At 45.3% G+C, this 21,525-nt stretch overlaps 1 protein-coding gene and 1 long non-coding RNA gene across 3 annotated transcripts; one reads left to right on the forward strand and one right to left on the reverse strand.

Moving 5' to 3' along the window:
- Window positions 1-2,080: 2,080 nt before the first annotated feature.
- Window positions 2,081-9,017, reverse strand: Rpp25 (ribonuclease P protein subunit Rpp25). The gene is made up of 6 exons (XM_050187228.3): window positions 8,802-9,017; window positions 8,068-8,213; window positions 7,889-7,981; window positions 5,215-5,249; window positions 5,001-5,117; window positions 2,081-2,262 (listed from the first exon to the last, which is right to left on the reverse strand). Coding segments are annotated over exons 1-6 (519 nt in total). The 5' UTR covers window positions 8,803-9,017; the 3' UTR covers window positions 2,081-2,135.
- A 126-nt stretch (window positions 9,018-9,143) lies between these two features.
- On the forward strand, window positions 9,144-11,460 carry LOC129387231 (uncharacterized). Of its 2 annotated transcripts, XR_011892872.1 has the most exons (3): window positions 9,144-9,456; window positions 9,593-9,859; window positions 10,572-11,460. It is a non-coding gene; the product is annotated as an uncharacterized lncRNA (long non-coding RNA). The 2 variants fall into 2 exon arrangements; XR_011892871.1 differs by having other exon boundaries at window positions 9,144-9,859.
- Window positions 11,461-21,525: the final 10,065 nt, after the last annotated feature.

The following is a 21,525-nucleotide window of genomic DNA, read 5'->3' on the forward strand; positions in this document are numbered from 1 at the left end:
ATCCCCAAGAATACGAGCTGTGAAGCGGCAGCATTTTTATTCTGAAGCTTTTTTAGCGCCCTTGTGCTCTTACATGCTTATTTATTGGCCTTGTACTGTAGAACCTCGCTAATACGTTCTGGGGAAAAAATCGAGGTCGTACTAACCGGGGAAATGTACGATCTAACAAAAAGCAGTCCACTCTGTGAAGATGGAATGGCAGCGAAAGCTGACGACAGCCAAAGCTCTCAAACGAAAAGCAAAGTGCTTTCGCTGCCATGCCATCTTCACAGGCGGGAACGTTCTTCGTCGGTGGTCGTTTTGAGCCGGCGCCGTTTACATTCTCGTTGCTGTTCCCTCCGGTGCTCCTGGTACGCATGTTGTTCTACGGGTGTACGAACTATACGTGTCCGCCCCATCGATAACGCAGCTGTTTTTAGCGCCGATACCTCTCCTGCCTACATACTGCGATAACCTTGACGTCACGCTATTTTTCACGGCGAGCGTTCTAATCTGTTCCGCATGTTGAAATCTGCGCCGCCGCACTGCACGCGTACGTGATCACACACAAAGCAAACAATGAAACCCATTGTGTATGGGTTTGTTAGAAATCGCAAAGGCCGTTTCTGATGCCAGATGCCGAAAGAACTACGGAAGGTTAGTCATATACAGCTTTCGCTGTAAAAAATTCACAGACACGAGTGTATGTTGACATCTGCGTAATGCTAAGCGTTGCGGCACGATAGGGCGACGGGCGTCGCGCTGATGGGGCTTCGGTGGCCCGGGACGCGTTTAGTTGTTTTCCTATTGCGTAGTGTTTTAGGACGGCGATGGGAAACCGAAACGAAATCTAGCTGATAGGGGGCGCCAGATGCCGCCAGGCCAAAACGTGACGCTGACATCGCACCGCCAGCGAGCGGGAACTGCGGCGCGTTTGGGCTATCGCCTACGAAAAGCGTGCAGTACGCTTCCATCGGCACTACGCCGCACGGGCTAAACCAGACGGTGAATATGCTTATCGCAGTAAGCTTGGCGGTGATAACGTTTAATGTAGCGCGCGCGACCCGAGAGGTGATTTCCTGGTACCGGAATAAGGAATATAGCGCGCACGGGTGTTTTTACTTGACACGGGCGGGCGAGTATTGCGCTGAAGCTGCGGCGGGCGGCTACTGTTCTTGATCGCGCGCGCCTTACGCATTTTTCTGTTTACATGTAATCTAGCGGCCGGAAAACGTGTCATACGATTGCAGTTTGGCGTATTGAACGTTGGTGCCGAAAGATCGTGTTTTCCGGGAACGTATGAACCGATAAAATAGCGTAACTCAATTCGGTCACCTTTTTTTTTGTTTTAGATCGCGAAACGTTGGCACCAGGAAGTGGAACGTAACCGGATCGTATCAACAAGGTTTTACAATTGCTGCCCGAGGAGAAAAAGGATTGTTCCAAGTCCAACATAAGAGTGAATCCTTCATTAAAGGGACACTAAAGAGAAACATAGGTTCAGACTGTCTGTGCTCCCCTTGAAAGCGTTACTTTCGTTACTTTTATAGTAAGAGGGTGATCACCATATCTTAAAAGGTCTAGACTTCTTTTTAGTTTCTCACAGTAACTCCTGCGCCACTATACATGGCTGTTATATGCCACAGTTTTCGAAATATTTTCGTTTGTTTAAGCTGTCATGGCACTGTATAAATTGTCTCAAACCTCCAAATTCGGTCTTTGGCTCTTTGTAATACAATGCTCGCAGATTCCATGTTATTTTACCCACCTGTACGTTAAAGTAGGTGAATTTTCATTGGGCATGTGAGCACATTAATAAAGCTGCATGTTTACACTAGCAGGCCTAGAAAAGTGTTAACGATATGTGTAACATGATACTGATCGTAATCCATAAGTTGAGCTATCAGAAATGCCAGCAAGCAAGGTTTTTAAATAGCACATCCACTTAAACTTTAATGAATGTTTTCGGGCACATGAGTGATTTCATTAGTGGCTGTAGCATTATCTTAGTTCTTGTAACCAAGGTCAACTGAAATGGAACTGTAGTAGTTCACATTTCTTCTAGCAGTCGGCATGAGTGAAAAACATTCAATGTTGAAACTTGTATAAATAGTATCATAGTTTCTTTATTTACAAGTGCATTCTCCGGTGTACAATTATTGTGTGGCAGCCTGCTGTGCCTTCTGCCTGCGAGGTGCCTTCTTTGGAAACTGCTTCTTCCTGGCCTTGGATGGCTTCTGTTCTGTAGACCAGCTGCCATCAGTGCAGCCGGGTGCCTGGTACCTGAAGCATGAATCAAATCAAACCATTTGTTGTGTTAATATACAGGAAACTAAACATACAGGTAAATATACAGAAGGTGATCCCAAAATAGTATACTGCACCGAACCTACAACAGCAGTTGTAATAAAAACAACAAGGAGCTTTAGCAAGTGAAAAAGGCTGATGAGAGTCAAGCAAAGGGAGTTATTGCACAAGGCAATGTCTAGATGTCTACAAGGCGGATTGCATTTTGCACTGCAACTTCTAGAGGCTGCCTCTGCATGAAACTACACAATGCATAGCAGTCCAGATCCAGCGCAGTGGCTCCGGCTATGGTGCTCTACTGCTGAACATGAGGTCGCAGGATCACTTATTGATTGCAATCCAAGGAATGCAGAATGCAAAAACAAAGTGTTTGCATCCAGGCATGTTGCGGAAGACTGAGTAGTTCAAAAGTAAGCGTCCTCCACTATGGCGTATGTCAGAGTCGCAGTGCAGCTTCAGGACGCTAAACAAATTAATCAACTACTTAGCAGCACTTGAACTTTGCTTGCACTAAGCCCTTTCCAACTCTTGTCATGCTGCTCACTATGGAGCCATATCGTGCTGAGCCACAGCCAAATGATTTTTGAGGACAAAGTTATTTTTTTGACTTGTCAATCATGTGCCTTTCAACACTGAGCTATTTCGCACCCACATTGTGGTGCAATACATTGGCAAACTACATTGCTCTGAGCTATTACAAAATGGCTTAACTGTTTGCCACAATAAAGAGAACAACAAGCAGACAACTCCAGCTGACATCTACATAAAGTGAAGTGTTCTTGGTGTGATTGGCTCATGAACCATCTGTGCGTATGAAGTGTAGTTGTTGTATAAATACAGTCTACGCTCATTACAACGGACCTGTGTACAACATACCTCCGGATATAACTGACCATATTTCAGCCTTAGTTTGTTCTACCTATTTTATTAATGCAACGAAGTTCCCTTTTAACGGACCGTGCTACAACGGACTATCGGCTACAGCGGACGAAATTAAGAGCAGTTTTTGTCAAAATCGGGGGTATAAAACGGACTTTTGCCATGTCGACACGGGTTGGCAACTGACTTGTGAGGGGCAACCAACGATTACGGCTCAATATCTTGCGCCGAGGGAGGGAGGAAAGCGGGGCGGAAGCGCGTCGTCTTTTGCAGCATGCAAGGTGCTGGGGGTTCTACTCCTGTGGCTGCGGTTAACGAGGCGGCCTCAGGGGTGCCATATATTGAAAGTGATCTGCGATGTGGACAAAGTACAGTATGCGCCCACGCGGGCGCTGTACCTTGAAAGCGATTTGTGATCTGGACAAAGTACGCGCCCGCGCGGGCCTCATTTTCAAAGCGATCTGCGATGTGGACAAAGTGCGCCCAATGCTGGTAGCTTCGTATGTGCTGTGCTTTCGATGTTTAGTTCGCGTTGAAGCGAGAGACAGCATGAAGGTAAATTCGCTCGCTGCTGCCGCGGCACTTATCTTGCTTAATTTGCTATTGCAATCGATGCTTCCCCTTTCAGGCGAAACTGCAACTTTTTTTGTTTGTTTTTTACTTTGGACGTTCGTCACTCATTCTGCAATAAAGTTATTAGACATCGCGATGAAAGTTTGGGAAGTGAGGCGTCTTGGATATTACGGACTTCGGATAAAACGGACGTTTTTTGTCGGATTATCAGGGCTCGTTGTAACTAGAGTCGACTGTATAAGTAATCAAGAACAGCATGTTATACAAAGAAATCTTATTTGCAGTGACAGGCTAGATATTGTATGCACATATTTACATGCAGTACATCACACATATATTATTTGTTTAAATTTTCAGTAGTGATCCATAGTGTCATGTTGCACTCGTGGTGTTTCTCATGCGTCAGTTTCTTCCAGTGTGCAAGTGCAGATCTAAACGTGCTGGCTTGCCCGCGAGAAAGAGTGTTCCTTGCCGCTTGTCGGAGCATGCATCTGTGGTGTTTGGCATTAAGAGGCCAGATAGGTATGAAAAAAGTGCTTGGAACTTGGCAAGAAAGCTTCACTTTCAAGAAGGATTATGCACAATGCCACTAGCATTAAGGTCCCTCTAGCATTGACAAGCACTGCCATCTACGGTTGAAAAGTGCAACTAGAAGCATGCTGGCAGATATACTTGTCATCAGTTCACACTGGAAGGTAGTTTTCCTAATTATAATTGTACACTTTATCGGCAATATTAGTGCACATTTTGGTTGACAGGGATATTTGTCTGTGGTACAGAAAGGGTTAGAAAGGCTAAGTGGTGGCAAGTCAAGCGAGATAATGTAAGTGCCAATAGGGAAGAAAAAAGGTAGTCATTGTCCCTTACATGTGTGAGCTAACATAGTTTGGAAAGGGTTGGCAGCTGCAATGACATCCATGCATTTCTTATTCAGCCCGTCACAACTTGGCATAGCTGCGCAGCAAAATCAACTTGATGAAAAAATAAATAAAGGCCGAGGACTGCAGCCTTGTCACTGAGGACCGAGGACTTGCAACTTTCTTGTCAGTATGCTCATTTGTCACTATTATAAATACTTTAATCTGCACTATCAGCAATATCTTGTGGAGCTGCCATTGTATATTGTTCAATCAAACACTGCCCACTATGAAACTTGACTGTGCAAGTTTGTTAGGACAAGCGTAGCCGTGGTTATGCCAAGCATATGCTGCACCAATACCACTAGTAAGTTTCCAGCTTTGACCAAACTTCGTGCTACTCACCCTAGCTGCGTCACATCAACTGGGTCCTTACTCAGCAGTATGTGAATGGTAGGTATTTCTCTGACAATTTTCAACCTGTCGAATTCTGGTGACTTGGGTTCCCAGCAGTCTTCAACTCTATAGGAGGAAATAGGGGATGATAAGATCCTGTTCTGGCCGATCACATCTGTACGATACTGAAGAGAATCACTGTCTGTGATGTAGTAGTACTCACTTTTTGTACAGGACCTTGTTCACTTGATGGACCTCCTGCCATTGCACAAATCCATTTCATTACATATGAGAAAATGTGTACAGCTCCCATTATTTCGGTCTATAGCAGCGCCACATGACTTAAAACCAGCAGAGGCCAAAGTCAGTATCTCTGGGAGCGGCAACGTTGCATCTTTTGCTTGCGGAAAGGTAGTCTGTTTGGTGCAACTTGTCGCTGTACTCAGCATGTCTTGTAATTTAATGTCGGTGCTTGAAGGCCAAAGGCAGATTTTGTTCAGAGTCATCAAAGAAAATCTCTGCTCAGTGATGTATATGCTTCCAATAAGAGGTGCCAGTTTTAAAGCATTATCTATGTTTTCGTACATTTTATCATGGTTCCCATGGCACTGACCAAGGGGCTGCTCCCTCTACACACGTTTTACCTCTGGAACATTGCGTCGATGCAGTATTTATTTCACTGCATAGTCGCAGCCTTACAGTGTCACCAAGAAGGGGTTGTGAAATCGGTGCCACTCTGTTTCTTACTTTCGAATGGCATGAAACCCTGTCGGAATTCTACTAGAAGGTTTTCAGCATGCTCTCCAGATTTGTTTGGGCGCATGGACACTTAACTCCAAATTGAAAAGCATGTGAGGCTGAAACTATTGAAGGCACCATCCTCACTCTAATTCTTTTAGTTTGATACAGATAAAGAATGTTGCAGCTTTCACTGTTAGAAAGAATGAGAAGTGTCTGTGCCTGCAATCCAATACCTACATGAGACTAGCTCACTCCATGTCAAGAAATTGGCCCACCACACCTTGGTCGCTTCATTATGAAGTCCTTAACCCATTATCATGTGGTGAATCATACATGATATGCATATAACAACTCATTTAAGCTTAATAGAATCAAAAACAAAGGAAATCTTGTGTATTTACATGGAATATACATCATCTCTAGCAATGAAATACACAGCGACCTTGACTCTGTAAGCAATATTTCAGTTATATTTTTCCTTGAAGAATGTATGGCAGCAGCTCGTCATAGAACTGGCAAGAAGTTTGTAAATAGACAGGTCATTTTCACAACTTCTATACTTGAATTTAGAACATAACAACACCGGTGTGTTTCTTTGCTATTTATAAGCCTATTGTAGTGTTTTGAACAGGAAAGACATCTGAGTGTTTCTGTGAGGCAAGTATTAATTACTGCATCATATATGATACAGAATGTGGTTATGGGTTGCATGCTGGAGGAGAGCAGATTCTCGTTCCCTCGCGTGAAAACATAGTTGGTGGAAAAACATAATGTTACTACAGATTTGCTATAATGTTTCATAGCACTATTACCGTCATGAACATGTAAAAAAATGGAAATGCTTAGCAGTGTTACAATAAACATAGCATGGGCCATGCCATATTACATGAGCTAATGACAACAGCAGTGGCAAAGAAGTCAAGAAGGAAGAGGAAGAAGGCATTTTCCTGGCTTGTGTCAGTCTCCTAAAGGCTACACAAACCAAATAATTCTATAAAAAGAAGCGGCCTAGATATCGGGGCTACCAATTAGTTAATCGAAGATGATGTCATCAAATTTTAAAGGAATTGGTACGACACAGAACTGCAAGAAATAAGGCCCATTTTTGACAACATACATTTAAGTTTTTTTCAATTTCTCAGATATTTTTCACAGGTTTTGTACCATTTTAATGCCTTTCCGTACAGTAAAAAAAAAAAGACATAACTGCATTGTGCATCATACATGATATGCGACAACTTTCGCTTACAAAACCACAACTTGCATTTCTTTAGATAATTGAGGCTTGTTTAGGCATATCTGGCCTAAACAAAGGCTTGCCAAATTTTTTGCAACGAAATACAATTTCATGCAATAAGGGGATGAAATGCGTAGATGAAGAGCAGCACATTATTTGTACCAGCCCAGTAGTAGGCCTTGAACAACAACATTGTCGGCAACGTTAACAGATCCAAATAACCTTGACTGACGCTTACTCCTGATATGCCGCAATGTAAGCAACTATTTGTCAAGGGTGAAAAATTAGGTTTGTTTGTAGGTGTCGCCATACACAATCATTCAATCGAAATGCAATGGGACAACACATGTTCGATACAATTATGGATGCTGTGGCAATATTGCAGCCTTGGCATTGACATCTGACTATGAAGCACGCGACAGTTACCCTGAATTAATTACAACCAACTCGGGTTTCTCAACGTGCATCCAATGCAAGCTCACACAAATATTTTTGTTTTATTGTGTCTGACGCTGGCCAAGAGTTCACGACGTTTTTTCCCAGCATGTGGCTAGGCTTGGATTGCAGCACCAGCACACCGCAGAAGACTAAACTCGGATGAAGGCTAATGAAAATGCACTCATAGGCTGCATATGGCCTGCGGGCTATATTTTGCGCAGCCCTGGTCTAGAACGATGAAACACTGTGCTGGTGCTGCTGAAAAAAGAATTGTGTATTTAAGGGCGAATTTGTGGTTTGAGAGATAACTTTAGAGCTAAGGGAAAGCCACACGACCTGCAAACCACATATTCTTGAATACTGTTACCTTGAATCTAGTGATTGCTGCGACATTACGTTTTCTTGTCTTTGCAGCACAAGCACAGCGTTACAGCGCTCCCGAAAGCCGTGACGGAGGCTGTACGAGAGACGGACAACTTACCTTGTGCTTTCGCTTCATTATCTCAACGCACGTGATGGTTTTTGCTAGAGCGTGGCCAGAGCCAGTGAACACCATTTGCCTTTTTTCTTCGTCCTGAAAAACAATCGCAAGCGTGAGAGGAATGTCGAAAATTACGTCTCGCAGCGAACATGTGTTACGGCTGTTTAAAGAATACTCGCCTGGAACGTTTTCTTAGCATACTCTAGCAGGTTTCTGAGCTTGCTGTTGGGCTGAACTTTCATGTGGACAAAATCGTCTCGAAGATCTTTAAAAGGCGGCGGGCCAACGCTTTCTTCGGTCGATTCTCCTTTCGTATAGTTCTCCACTGAAAAAACACACGAAATGGGATAACGCAGGAGCTTGCGGCGAAGCTAAGGATCGCGCAGCGAGCGATGAAACATAACATGATAGGCGTAGCGTTACAAGACGGGAAATTATCGTTGAGGTAAAGGGAGAGGGGGGGGGGGGGGGATGGAGTTTAGTAGGCCGCGTGATGAGCAATGCACATAGCCGGTGCTCTATTTGTGTAGCATAATTGGTGCCGAGGGAAAGGAAACGCAGTTGAGTTCGGCCAATAATAAGTTGGTGTGATGAAATTAGGAAAATTGCAGGCATAAGATGGGGTCAGTTGATGCAAGACAGGGGTAATTTGGTATCGCTGAGAAAGTCCTTCGTCCTGCAGTGGACGTAAATTGGGCGAATGTTGATGGTATGCGAACGGTCAGGCGTCAATGAACGATACCTCTGACCGATACCTTTGAAATTGCTGACGCTGCCGAAGTGCGTACGTTTACAGTGGTGCACGATGACATGGTAACAGCGCAGACAAAAATGGCAAGCCAAGTCATTGCGAAAGGAACAACGCGATTGAACCAATATATTTTTTTTTTCCTCCGCAACGGCTGCGACTTACTTGCGGAACAGTTGCCCAAGTTCCCTGCCTTGGATACTACTGTTTTAAACTGTCGTTGGTAATGCGGAGGCCCTGCCTTAGCTGTTGACTCCGAGAAACAGCCTAGGTAACAGTAATGACGCACAATTATGCACAGACATTATTTGCAACAACAATCAATTTGCATTTTGCCTCCTTCCTCTGTGGTTGCATGATGGCTAGTTTGCTTGCAAGGAGGCCGCCATTACCGATGAGTCTTGGATTGGCTACGGACAATTTGAGAGGCGGTTTCAAAAATGCGGCCTATCGTCGGGAACAGTCGGGAACACGACCTACTAGTCTAGAATTTTATAGCATTCTCGGTAAATGCACACCGGAGTTGCCCCAAAGCCAGTTGGGAGCACAGTGCTCCAAGCCTGTGGAGGTGCAGACGTAAATAAATCCGAGGATAAAATGCAATGCTCTGATACTAAAGCCCCTAAGGGACTTTATGCGATACGCACTGCTGGCGCCGTCTGGCGTAACGCGCCTGGTTTGAAGCGTGCACATTACTGAGCGCTCTCGGTTTGCTTCTGCAGCGTCTGTGCCGCGATAAACTCGTTCGTAGAGGTAATAACTGATGGTAAGAAATATTCCGTTGTGATGACGAAGTTACAACTGGACGAACTAATGGCCGGTAAGTCATTAAACGCTGAATGAAGGCGTATTCACATTATCATGTTTGTACGTGGTATTAAACAGCAGGCTCGAGCAGACGACAACATATGGCCAGGAATTAAGCGCTTCTGTCCCGTTTGTTTTATGACAAACAGATCCAGCAAAGCTGAAAGCATTGGTCGCTTCTATCGTGAACGCTTCAAAACGGCCAGCTGTCGAGCCAGGGATTGTCAGAGCAACGGCCCACTTGACGGTCGACAACGCTGCGAAGTCCATTGCTCGAGTCGGTGCCGAGGCGCCAGTGGTTGTCAGTGCACCGGCACCACTGGATGTCGAGGGCGTTGCGGGGTTAGCTGCGGGAGCGAGTGCCGCAGGCCCGTCGGAACCAACAAACCTGAGAAGTGCTGACTTAACCGCTGATGGTAAGTATATGCATCTGCGTTCTTGCTACGTGTATAAACACAGTTATTAGGTTCAAGCTTGGTGGCGTTCTGCCAAATAGCCGACCCCTTTCAACAAAATATTCGCAAATGTTTTACCTTTCGCCGTAAACTATGAAGGCTCATCATATACATACCGAAATTTCAGGTCCAATTGTACTTGCTAATCCATCTGCAATCACGTGATGAAATGACACATGGGGGGGGGGGGGGGGGCATTCTATAGGGTCCACCTAGTGGAGATGTCCATTTCGTCTGGTGCTGAAGTGCTGATTGGCTGGGAGTGCCTGTTTCCTTCTGACACGTACCCCAGCCCAGCCAATCGGCACTTCAACGGCAGAGAAAATGGACATGTCCACTAGGTGGACATTTAGAGAATACCCCCCTGATAATTCCCAACTAAACACGAAATTTACAAGGACAGCCATTTATAAACGAAACGCAAGTACTTGGCCTCCATTGTCTTGTTATGCTCCAAGATGTACTCTTCGTTCCAATTTTTGCATTAATTTGTGGGAAGAAGGAAATATATAATTTCGTAGCTATAGCACATCAGCTCCCGTCATATTATGATCCAATAGGTTGCTGTTCGTTTTTTTCATCCGGTCTTATTACGCATTTCATGCGAACATATTTCTAACGTAGTTTCGTACATTTTCGTGAACTGATATAGCTTTATTTGCCACGGTTTCAGATTGTGAAAGAGGGAGCAGAGACAGCACTTTGCGTGAGTGGACCGAAGAGGAGACGAAACTCCTCTTGGATAAATATCACGCGTATCTTGGATTAGTGGGTCCTATGAAGACTTTCAAAACAAAGAAGGCAATGTGGAGGGCGATATCCCTTGACATAGAAGATGCACTCGGGCTACAAAAGTCACCAAAGCAATGCCAGAACCGCTTCCAAACGGTCAAAAGAAGGACAAGCCATCAGGACCTCCACAACAGGGCTTCTGGCGCCGAGCCCACCCAAGTGCCGTTCTACCAAATGGGAAAGATAGCAGCCGTCGATCACAGCCTAGAGCCTTATTTACTTAGAGGGCCGGGAAGAGTGGTATTCAAATCCACCTCAGTAAGCACACTGGCCAAAATGTCAGCTGCAAGAAAGGCAACTAGTAAAGCAATGTCTGAAATGATGTGGAAGATACATCAAGACCGCGAGCAACAGAGAGAACGCAGGCATCAAGAGAAAATGAATCTAATAAGGTCTTTCTTGTCTGCCCAATAAGAAGACGCCTAAACTGAAAATAAGGACGGGGTATGTTGCCATTCTTTCAAGCTAACAACAATAACCCAGTATTGAAACGGAAACCCCAGAACTAGGTACACAACGCAACACAAATGATGTCGCCCTTGAGCGTGCTTGATAGTTCAGATTAACCTGTTTACACGCGGAGGGATGGCTATCGTTGTCCAATATGTGTTTTCATTCCATGTATACAATGTATTTTTTTTTCTTGTCGACTACAGCAAAGCTTTTGAGCGTATATTTTTTTTTCTCACGCGCGGTGTCAAAGGCAGTGCTAAGACATGCTAATTTTGTCTAATGTTTTGATGCTATGTAAAAAAATGTATTTTTCTGCACTTATTTTGTTCCTTGTCTACTACATATAGCTATGCTTTCTTTCTTTTAAATTTTTTTTTCATGCGCAGTGCTAAGCTTCTGTTGTCACGCACAGGGCTAAAGGCTCTATACACGGTATGTTGCAAATGTCTTTCTTGTTCTCTGCTTTTTGATTGACTGTTTTCTTTAGTTGCTATAGTTGTCCGATGTTCCAATTTTAAGCATATGCCCACTGTTGCTCGAATCCTGGGACTAAGGCCGGCAGTATGTGCTAAATAAATAAATGCATTTTCCGTGCTAATTTCTTTTCGTGGTTTGATTGGGACTTTTACCAGTTTTACCTCCTGCACATAATTTAAAAATTGCACACACACACACACACACACACGCACACACACACACACACACACACACACACACACACACACACACACACACACACACACACACACACACACACACACACACACACACACACACACACACACACACACACACACACACACACACACACACACACACACACACACACACACACACACACACACACACACACACACACACACACACACACACACACACACACACACACACACACACACACAGCGAAATCATTTGGTTTATTTTGTAAGTCTTACATAATTGAAGCTTAAATGGACACAAAGGCAAATACTAAGTCAAGCTAAAGTGATAGTTGCCAAGGTTGAAGACTGGGCTGGGCGTATTGGTATAGCATATTAGAGGTTGGATCGCGCTACATTTTGACGAGACGGACAGAAGAGAAACACACCACAGAGCGTTACTTGCAACTATCGTTTTATAGCTATTGATTAATGGTATGGTATGAAGAACTTTATTGGGTCCTGAAGGTCAACCCTAGGTTGACGCGGGCCGCTCCCACGTTGGGACTGTCAGGCCGAGCCTTTCAGCCACATCGCGGGCCTTCTGGACTGCCCGTAATTGGTCAGAGAGCGATTCACTGTGTAGCATTTGCCGCCACCATTCTTGTTCCTTTCACAGTCTGTGAAGACCGCGGGGCACTGCCAAAGCAAGTGGTCAAGAGTAATGATGCCATTGCACTTATTACAATTGGTTTGTGTTTCCCTCTCCGGATAGATCCTGTTAATAAAATCTGAACTTGGGTATGTCCCTGTCTGTAGCAAACGTAATGTGACGGCTTGGGCTCTGCAAAGCTTACCGTGTGGCATTGGGTAATCCCTTCTGTTTAAATAATAGTGCTTCGCGATTTCGTTATATGTTAATAATCGATCCCTGTTTTCCCCGTGTGAAGTGTAAGTTGCACGGCTAGAAAGTCCTCGTGCTGCTTCATTTGCCACCTCATTGAGGTTTCTCCAAGTTCCGTCCACCACCCCCAGATGTGCAGGAAACCAGCGGATTTCGAGCCTCTCACTGTTGACCTTCTCTAGTAACCTTGTTGCGATCCGTGTCACATATCCGTTAGTAAAGTTGCGTATGGCTGTTCTAGAGTGGCTGTAAATATGTGTCCGCCGATTAGCCCGGATGGCTAAGGCGATTGCTACTTGTGCTGCTACGGTTGGGTCCTCGGTATTATTATTAGTATCCTTATTTTTAACCCAGGCAGCGTCAACGAACACCGCCTGCTGCTTATGTTGATCTATGTCTTGAAGGAGTGCCTTGGTCCTTGCCTTCCGTCTCTCGAGGTTATGTGTCGAGTGCATGTTCTTAGGGAACGGGGTCGTCTTAATTGTTTCTCGTAGTCCCGCTTGCAATTCTGTTAATAATTATCCTTTGTTTGTGTGGTTGTTAATTTCTACGCCTATTTCTTCAAGTAGCGCCCTGCCAGGTCGTGTCCCCATTAGTTTCTCCTGGTGGGCCACCTGTTGAACCTCAGCTAACCCTGCTAGTGTGTTATGCAGCCCTAGGCGCAATAGGCTATCATTGGCTGTGCTGATGGTAAGTCCTAGTGCAGTCTTTATAAGTCGTCTGATTAAAGCGTTTAGCCTGTTCTTATCAGCCTGTGTCCATTGTAGCATGCCTGCCACGTACGAGAAGTGGCAAAAGGTGAATGCATGCACGAATCTTATGGCACTGCCTTCTGCTAGCCCCTTATGCCTGTTGGTAATTCTAGGCAGAAGCCTAATGACTTTTTCTGGCTTGTTAGAGATATGTTGTATCATCCTGCAATTAGATCCATTCGCTTGCAGAAGTAGTCCTAGCACTATAATAGTCTCCACTTGCCTGATTGGTTCTCCATTCTTGGCGTATATGTCAATGCGGGGTTCTTCCTCTGGGATATATCCGTTCGACTTGCGCGCACGCTTACTGCTACGTAGTGCCAATAGTTCAGATTTTTTAGCAGATCAGTTCAGTCCGATACCCTCAAGTATTGTTTCGGCCACATAAATGCTTCCCTGTAGTTTGGTCTCTGTTTGCCCCATATTACCTTCGGCACTCCAGATTGTTACAACATCTGCATATATTGCAAAGTGCATACCCTCAATCTGCGCGAGAACTCGAGCCATTTTTGACATTGCCAAATTAAATAACATGGTAGATAGGACAGACCCTTGTGGTGTCCCACGATTCCCAAGTTCCAGGGTTGTCGATTGGAGTTCGCCTAACCTGAGAAAAACAGAACGGCAACCGAGAAAGACTGACTATATTGTGCAATCGCTTACCCAATACCATTTCCGAGAGGATATAAAATATGGCCCTGTGTTTGATGCGATCAAAGGCCTTTTCTACATCTATAGCCTAGGAGAGCTCTCGTATGTAGCGGGCTAGCAAGAATAAGGTGATGTTTGATTAAAAGCATTGCATCTTGAGTCGAAAGTCCAGGACGGAAACCGATCAGGTTATGCGAAGAACATTTCTGTTCTCTACATCCTTAGTCAGTCTATTGAGTATGACATGCTCCATGGTTTTGCCCAGGCATGATGTTAACGATATGGGTTTAGGTTATCTAGATTGAGTTGCTTGCCTGGTTTGGGAATAAGAATTGTGTTAGCAATTCTCCATTCCTTCGGATAATCACCGTTTTTCCAGAGTTCGTTGAAATACTCTGTTAAATATTTTATAGAATCATCGTCCAGATTTTTCAACAGCCTATTGGAAACGCCATCTGGACCGGCAGCAGATCTACTGTTGAGATCGTACAGGGCTGCGCGAACTTCGCTTTCTGTGAAGTCTTGATCCATAGGCTCACAGTCTTCCCCTGTATATTCAGGCAGGTCTGTACTCTCATTACTATACTTAAGTGGTAAATACTTAGCTGCCAGCCGATCCAGAATGGCCTCCTCCGTTGTGTCCTGACTCTCACGATGGACGAGTCGTGCTACTGCTGTTCTATTAGATTTCGTGTCGTTCTTATGAAGCAAATGTCTAAGTTCCAATTTACACCTCGTTTGATTCGACCATCTATGGAATTACAAAGCTCATCGCATTGATGCTTCTGTAAATTTCTGGAGTGTTCTTCAATCTCCCTATTCAACGATGCTATGTCTTCCTGAGTCTCCTGTTCAGCAGTTGCGTTTTCCGTCTTTTTAACATAGATTGTTTGGCTTCAATCAAGTGCGCCAGCCTACTGACCATGATTTCGATATCCTCGTCTGTGGTAATATCCTTCGTTGCCGCCTTTATATCTTCCCTGAGCTGAGTTGTCCAAGTTTGGAGTGTTTTCTTTTGTTCTGCCTCTGTCTCAGCTCTGCTTTTTCTTGCTTTCCGAAAAAGATCCCAGTCAATGTAGTTAAAGTGCTTTATCTCAGTGTTTCCAATAATATTTATAATATATAATGATCACTACCCAGGTCAATATTGGAGTTATTCCAGCCAGCGTTCGCTAAATTTGATACAAAAGTAAGGTCTGGGGTGAAGTCCCTGCATGTAGATGTACCACACCTATATAGTGGGATAAGCTGGGTCAGTGATGAGGGAGAGATTAAGACCTATAGCTAGGTGCCAGAGTCCATCCCTTTTCTTAGTATACCAGCGATATCCCCAGTTTTGATGCGGGCGTTGAAATCCGCTCCAATAAAGAGTGGAGCGTACTTATGTAACAGCCATAGTCTTATTAAGAAGTGCCCTGAAACTCTGTTTCATGTCGCTAGGGCTGCTATAAACATTGAGACAAAAGGGACTTTGCGGTTTGTTTCTATTCCTTTTGAAAATAATTTCCACAAGCAAGTATTCTAATTTGTTTAGTCCAAGACGCAAATCATGTTCTATGTATTGTATTTTCTTATCTACGAGCGTGGCTAGCCCCCTGCCCGGCTCTTTGCCCCTGCATGTCGCTTTGTATCCGGATAGGCTGATCTCATCCACCAAGTTTCCTGCAACATAATTATTTCCGGTTCATCTGGAGATATCTTTATTAACTGCATGAGAGGGGCTTTTTTGTGATAAAATCCTCGGCAATTCCATTGCCATAAGGTAAAGCTCCCCCTGCCAGCCATTGCTTATATAGAACCCGCCTTACTGCTACCCACTAGAGTACGCTTCGTAGAACCCCCTGACGCGCCAGGGATCTGATGCTTTCTGCTTCTGAGGGTAGGTATTCGTCGTCCTCGCCTTGTGCTTCTACTTTGGTAAGCCTCTTTTCAGTCGTCAGTCTCCATTTCCATAACTTATAAACTTTGAAGGTAGTTTTATCTGTGGCATCTCTAAGTTGTTTAATCACCACCTTGATCTCTTCCAAAGCAGAGTACACTGTCGTTTCTACTGGGCCTATTGCCCGCTTCCTTGGAGCTGGTGTGTTTTCTTCTTTCTGACTGTCGTCATTATTCACCGGTTTGTTTATTGCTACTTTTGTGGAGCTAGTCTGCGAGTTCTTGCGAAGTTCTACAACCTGCTTAGTAAGTTCATTTGCCTTTCTCAGATACGTTACTTATTTAATTAGCTGTTCTATCCTGGCATCATTATCTCCGACCGGCCGCCCCGCACCGCTCTCCGCAGCCCTCACAATACCTTTCACTTTGTCGGCCCAGGCTGTTCCAGATGTTGTATTGTCGCCAGGCGTCTGCCCTCCTCCTTCGAAGCGCACCTGCACTTCACGTGATCTGGAGCGGCTTCTGCCCTTCGACGGCGAGCGGCGTCTTGACCGCGTGGGGCTCCTTGAGCGCGTGCGCCCCTTGGTGCCCGTTTGGGCATCCCATTATAGCTGAGCTGATGTCGCCCGCGATGCAGATCTGTTGCGTTCTCGTCGTCGAATTCGCACCACGTATGGAATTTGGTACCGCTGTCGACAAGTCTTGTCGACAGAACAATGACCGAGCCCGTCGATTTAATACGTTTGGCTGCCAATGCCAGTGGGTTAAAGTCATGCACAATGGTCTTCGTTATCGTGGCTTGATTGTCTCTGAGGTCAGCTCTCCGAATCACTCCTTTACACGTGGTATGCGGAGCTGTCTCGTAGGCGTTAACTTCATATTCGGTTTCCACTATAATGATTGACTTGATTCGCACATACCTGGCAGCATGACTGGGATATGGTGTACCAACTACCACGATGTTTTGCGTGAAGTTAGGGCAAACGACATCCTCTCGGGCTTGTTCCGGAGTCAGGCCCGATGCTTCAATAATCGCCACGCCTATCGCTGTGGTGCTCACTTTGCCCAAGTTGAGACCTCCTCGTGGGCGGATGATGGTTTTGCTGTGCTTCTAGGGCAATTGGGGCATCCTTGATGCCTTGACAATCCGGCTCTTGAACGTAGTGGTTGTAGATCCCTTGTTCTTGCTGCTGTTGCCTTGCTCTTGCTGGCTCTGCGGCGATGTTTTCCCATCGCCACCCATCCTTGCGGTGCAGCGAGATTCTCGGCTTGTCAGAATTTGCCAGCCTAGATCTTCCTCATTATCTTCTAATCCGGTAGCGTCTTCATCTTCCATGCGCGTTTCCGCCATTGCGGCCCGGCGGGGCCAGTAGGCCTAATTGGGTCTTGCTAGCCGCACACGTTCGAGGCACCAAGAAAGGCCAGTAAAAGTCCAAAAATGGAAGTCCCACCTGAAAGAAAGGTGCCCGCCAATTCCAGGTGACTTCACAAATCCAGTGATGTGCTTGAATGCATGATGGTGGTTAAAATGGCTGCACAAACATTCAAAAACGACGGAACCGATTGAGGGGCGTCGGCACCTCGGCTTCTTCTTCGAGTAACATTATACAGATATACTAAGTAACATTATACAGATATCAGGTTCTTAAACAGCGTGAAGAACTTATATAGAATGTAAGTATCAAGGAACAGCAATTAACAATCTAGTAATCACCGCACACTTTATATATATAATGGAAAGTAATAAACAGTCAGTTATATTCGATTTCATTTTCAATTAACAAGAACTTGTATGATTTCTTTGTAAGCATATTGCATTTGATAAGTGACATGTTGTCTGCCATAATTGGTTTTCGTCCGCGCAACTCGAATAGCTTTCCTACGTAGTGGATACTGATTTCGCGATTGTGACCCGTATACATCAAGAGGTTCATTAGCTTTTATATATCGTGATAACTTATAATAATTAATTTGGGAGAACCAATAAAAATAACCATTTGCCTTTAGTGTCCCGGCCTTTAAGCAGGACGAAACATTAATGAAATTACAGCCGCTGTGGCAATTCAGATATCGCTGAGAAACAGACATAACATTGTGTACTAACAAATACAATCGCAATGAAAAAAAAAAGAAGGCAGAAGAAAGATGCATCAAAGCAAGTGCTTCTCTGACCTATCCAATGACTATGTACCCGCCGTGGTTGCAATGCTTAGTGGCTATGGTGTTGGCCCACTAAGCACGAGGTTGCGGAATCAAATCCCGGCCACGGAGGCCGCATTTCGGTACCGGTGGCACAAATTATTCCGTAGTCCCCCCACTACAGCGTGCCCCATAATCTGATCGTAGTTTTGGCACGTAAAATCCCATAATAATATAACTGCGCAATCGTCTCTCGAAAGATTGAATTCTCAGCCAGGTTTCACATGCCACCACCACGATATGAGGCACGTGGTAGTAAGAGTGGGATCTCGGAATTAATTTTGTCTGTCTGGGGTTCTTTACCCTGCACCCACGGCACGGGCACGTTCTTTTATTTCATCCCCATGGAAATGCGGCCGCCGAGGCCGGGATTGGATCTCGCGACCTCGAAATTATGCAGTCATGCACTCTGGCAATGACATGTATACGTTGACGATACAAAACCAATTCACACATTGGAAACACAAAAATGTCGACTTGGAGTGGATTCTAGAGCCCCACCACAAAGAAAGATATCTACGTAAAGAGCGGACACTCAAGCCGTTTCGCAGCCGAACAGGTAAGGGTCTGACCACCCGCCAGGCGGCGTAGTGATTTGCGGTTCCACTTTACCTCAAAGGTAGACAGCTCATCATATGTCTACGAGGTTACGTCCACGCATCCCGTTTCCATAGGGACGTTGATGTTGCGCCGGTCATGTGCCGCGTCGCTCGTGTTTCCTTTTCTCTGCAGATATAAGTTTGCTGTTTCTTGCGTTAATAACGTTGTTAAGAACATTAGAACGAATTTTAAGAACGTTAAGAACATGCTGGGCGAGCGTATTTTCAACGTGTAGCATAGAATTTGAGTCATCACACCCGTTTACCGTGCAACCACTCGTTTGTATCGGCACCTATCTTTTCCGGATGAGCATTTGCATTATTTGCGACACGTAATTTTCCAAAAGTCGCTCGCAAGACCTTCGGTTTAAAGCACAGAATTGGTTATCTGTGGCTCACCCGCACCATCATACATGCGTTTCGTTTGGCGCGGCTCGAGCAGTGTAATTATAATTCAATTATGGGGTTTTACGTGCCAAAACCCGTTTCTGATAATGAGGCACGCCGTAGTGGAGGACTCCGGAAATTTCGACTACCTGGGTTCTTTAACGTGCACCCAAATCTAAGTGCACGGGTGTTTTCGCATTTCGCCCCCATAGAAATGCGGCCGCCGTGACCGGGATTCGATCCCGCGACCTCGTGCTCAGCAGCCTAACACTACAGCCACTGAGCAAGGCGGGTTGAGCAGTGTAATGCGTACACTCTAAGAGAAGTTTACACCCTTTGAGTCGCATCTTGCCACACAATGATAATCGTCATCTGTCTTGTCCGCATTTCCTTTCTTTGGCGCTGCAAGCCCGGTACTTCCCAGTAACGAACGGCATGCACGTTATGAGCATGACATAGCATTGCCGAAGGGAAAGTATAGGGCGCGGCGTTTTCAAGAAAGGAAACGCAAGCAAGGCAGATATACACCACAAAGGGTGCAAACTTTAATTTTTAGAGTGTATTGGGGATCGTGTTGAGAAGGGTGTTTACCTCACTGCAAATGCACGCTGCATGCGCCTGGCCCGGTTCGCAATGTCACCGTTACTTGACGCGTTGCTTGTCATGGCTAAAACATTCTTCTTGTAGCTTGTGGCTTTATCAAGTGTGTGATCCGGTACTTTTTCGGTTCAGTTCCCTATGTTAAAAAGACAAAAAAACACCTTCTATGGAACCGCCGCTTCCTATTGTGTGCAACTGAGAAAAGCGGCTCAGAAACGGCGAAAAAATTGCAATAAATACAGCTCTAACCGCATTATTTTTCCAATCTGCATGAGCTGATTCAGCCTTGCTGGTTCTTCCGAGAAGCTTTGCAGCTTTTCCAGTATAAAGTTTGCGATCCGCGAGTTTATTACGTCAATTTGTACGGTACGTCTAAAAATGAAATATTAAAGCTCTTGCGCTCCACTAGAGACGATCTATTGAATATTTTTGCAGCCATCGGTAAACCAGAATCGAAAGCAGTGTTATCAAAACCGAAACCAAAAAGGAGCTAAATCACGCGTCTAAATTGTCGGAAGACAAAATTAGCGGTTTGACTAGCCGGTTTGACTAGGCGCTGGTCAGACCGGACACGCCCTACGGGAGTGTCCGCTCTTTACCAATGTGTTTCTCTATGGCCCTTGTAAGATTCGTCGGACAATCTCGCCGCTGCCACCATTTGTTAGAGTTGTCGGACGATCTACGAGCTGTAGGCCGATCTCACCGCTGCCATTCAGATGTAAGATTTGGCAGTCGTAGCTGTAGGAAGGAGCTTGACTCTTCGTCGGTACTTAGGAGAGCAGGATTAACTTACATGTTATTTACAGTTGAACATGAGATACATCGACAGTCTAGCGTGACTCCCAAATGGAGCCCGCAAGACGAGCATACAGCAAACAGCTTACGAGTACGTTTCGAGCATGACAACGAGCACGCAGCTCACGAGTACATTTCTAGCACGACAACGAGCACACTCTAGCAGCCGACAATCGCTGCTTATAAGTACTCCGCTCGACGTCATAGTTCGACGTCATTGTAGATGACCCGCCCTTTTGGGAGGAGGATGAGGGCTCTCGACTTGGAGGAGGATGAGGGCTATCGACTTGGAGGAGGATGAGGTCTATCGACTTGGAGGAGGATGAGGGCTTACATACACGTGCCGCGCACACACACAGGTGTAATGGCCCGGAGCCGACGTCAGAGGGGCTTCGTAGAACTCTGAACCGGGTAGCACATTGTCTTGCGTCTTGGTCGGCGCGTGGGAAGGAGACTTCGTAGCAGATCAGGTCCGCGTTGTTGTGTTGCGCACAAAGCCTGCTTCGTCGAACGCATCCTAGCTGAAGCGACGGAGAGTGGAGGATGCGCGCATTGTTCCCTACACAAAGTCGACTTAGTCAGGCCGTGGCTAGAGGTTGGCGGCGGCGTTCCAAGATGAGGTTGCCACCGCTGGCGTAAATGGCTGGCAAACTTGCACTGCAGCTGGCCGTTCTTAACACCCTACTGTAGTAGTAGTTAAGTCTTTCACATCAAAACGAAAAAAAAAGTAAGGTCTTCTAGACCTGGCATTTCTTCTATGTAGCTAGGTGACAGCACACAGGGGTCGGGACTCAATTCGGGTTGCTGGACTGTGTTCATTAATTTATTAGTTATTTTAAATACTGCTAATGTAGTATCTTTATCGGGACCATGGCAGATGGCCACCGTATACAACTTGGACGATATTAGATTTTGCCGACTCTAAGTCAGGGGGACGCAAATCACCGGGTTTACAAAATAATTAAAAAAACACAAAAGA

This window comes from Dermacentor andersoni, chromosome 2, assembly GCF_023375885.2.
Source record: "Dermacentor andersoni chromosome 2, qqDerAnde1_hic_scaffold, whole genome shotgun sequence".
NCBI lineage: Eukaryota > Metazoa > Arthropoda > Arachnida > Ixodida > Ixodidae > Dermacentor > Dermacentor andersoni.

Coding starts and splice junctions, on each gene's coding strand:
- Rpp25 (XM_050187228.3), bottom strand. Junction 5,250..7,888: donor TAATGAAGCGAAAGCACAAG/GTAAGTTGTCCG, acceptor GTGCAATGGCAG/GAGGTCCATCAAGTGAACAA. Junction 5,118..5,214: donor AACAAGGTCCTGTACAAAAA/GTGAGTACTACT, acceptor TTCCTCCTATAG/AGTTGAAGACTGCTGGGAAC.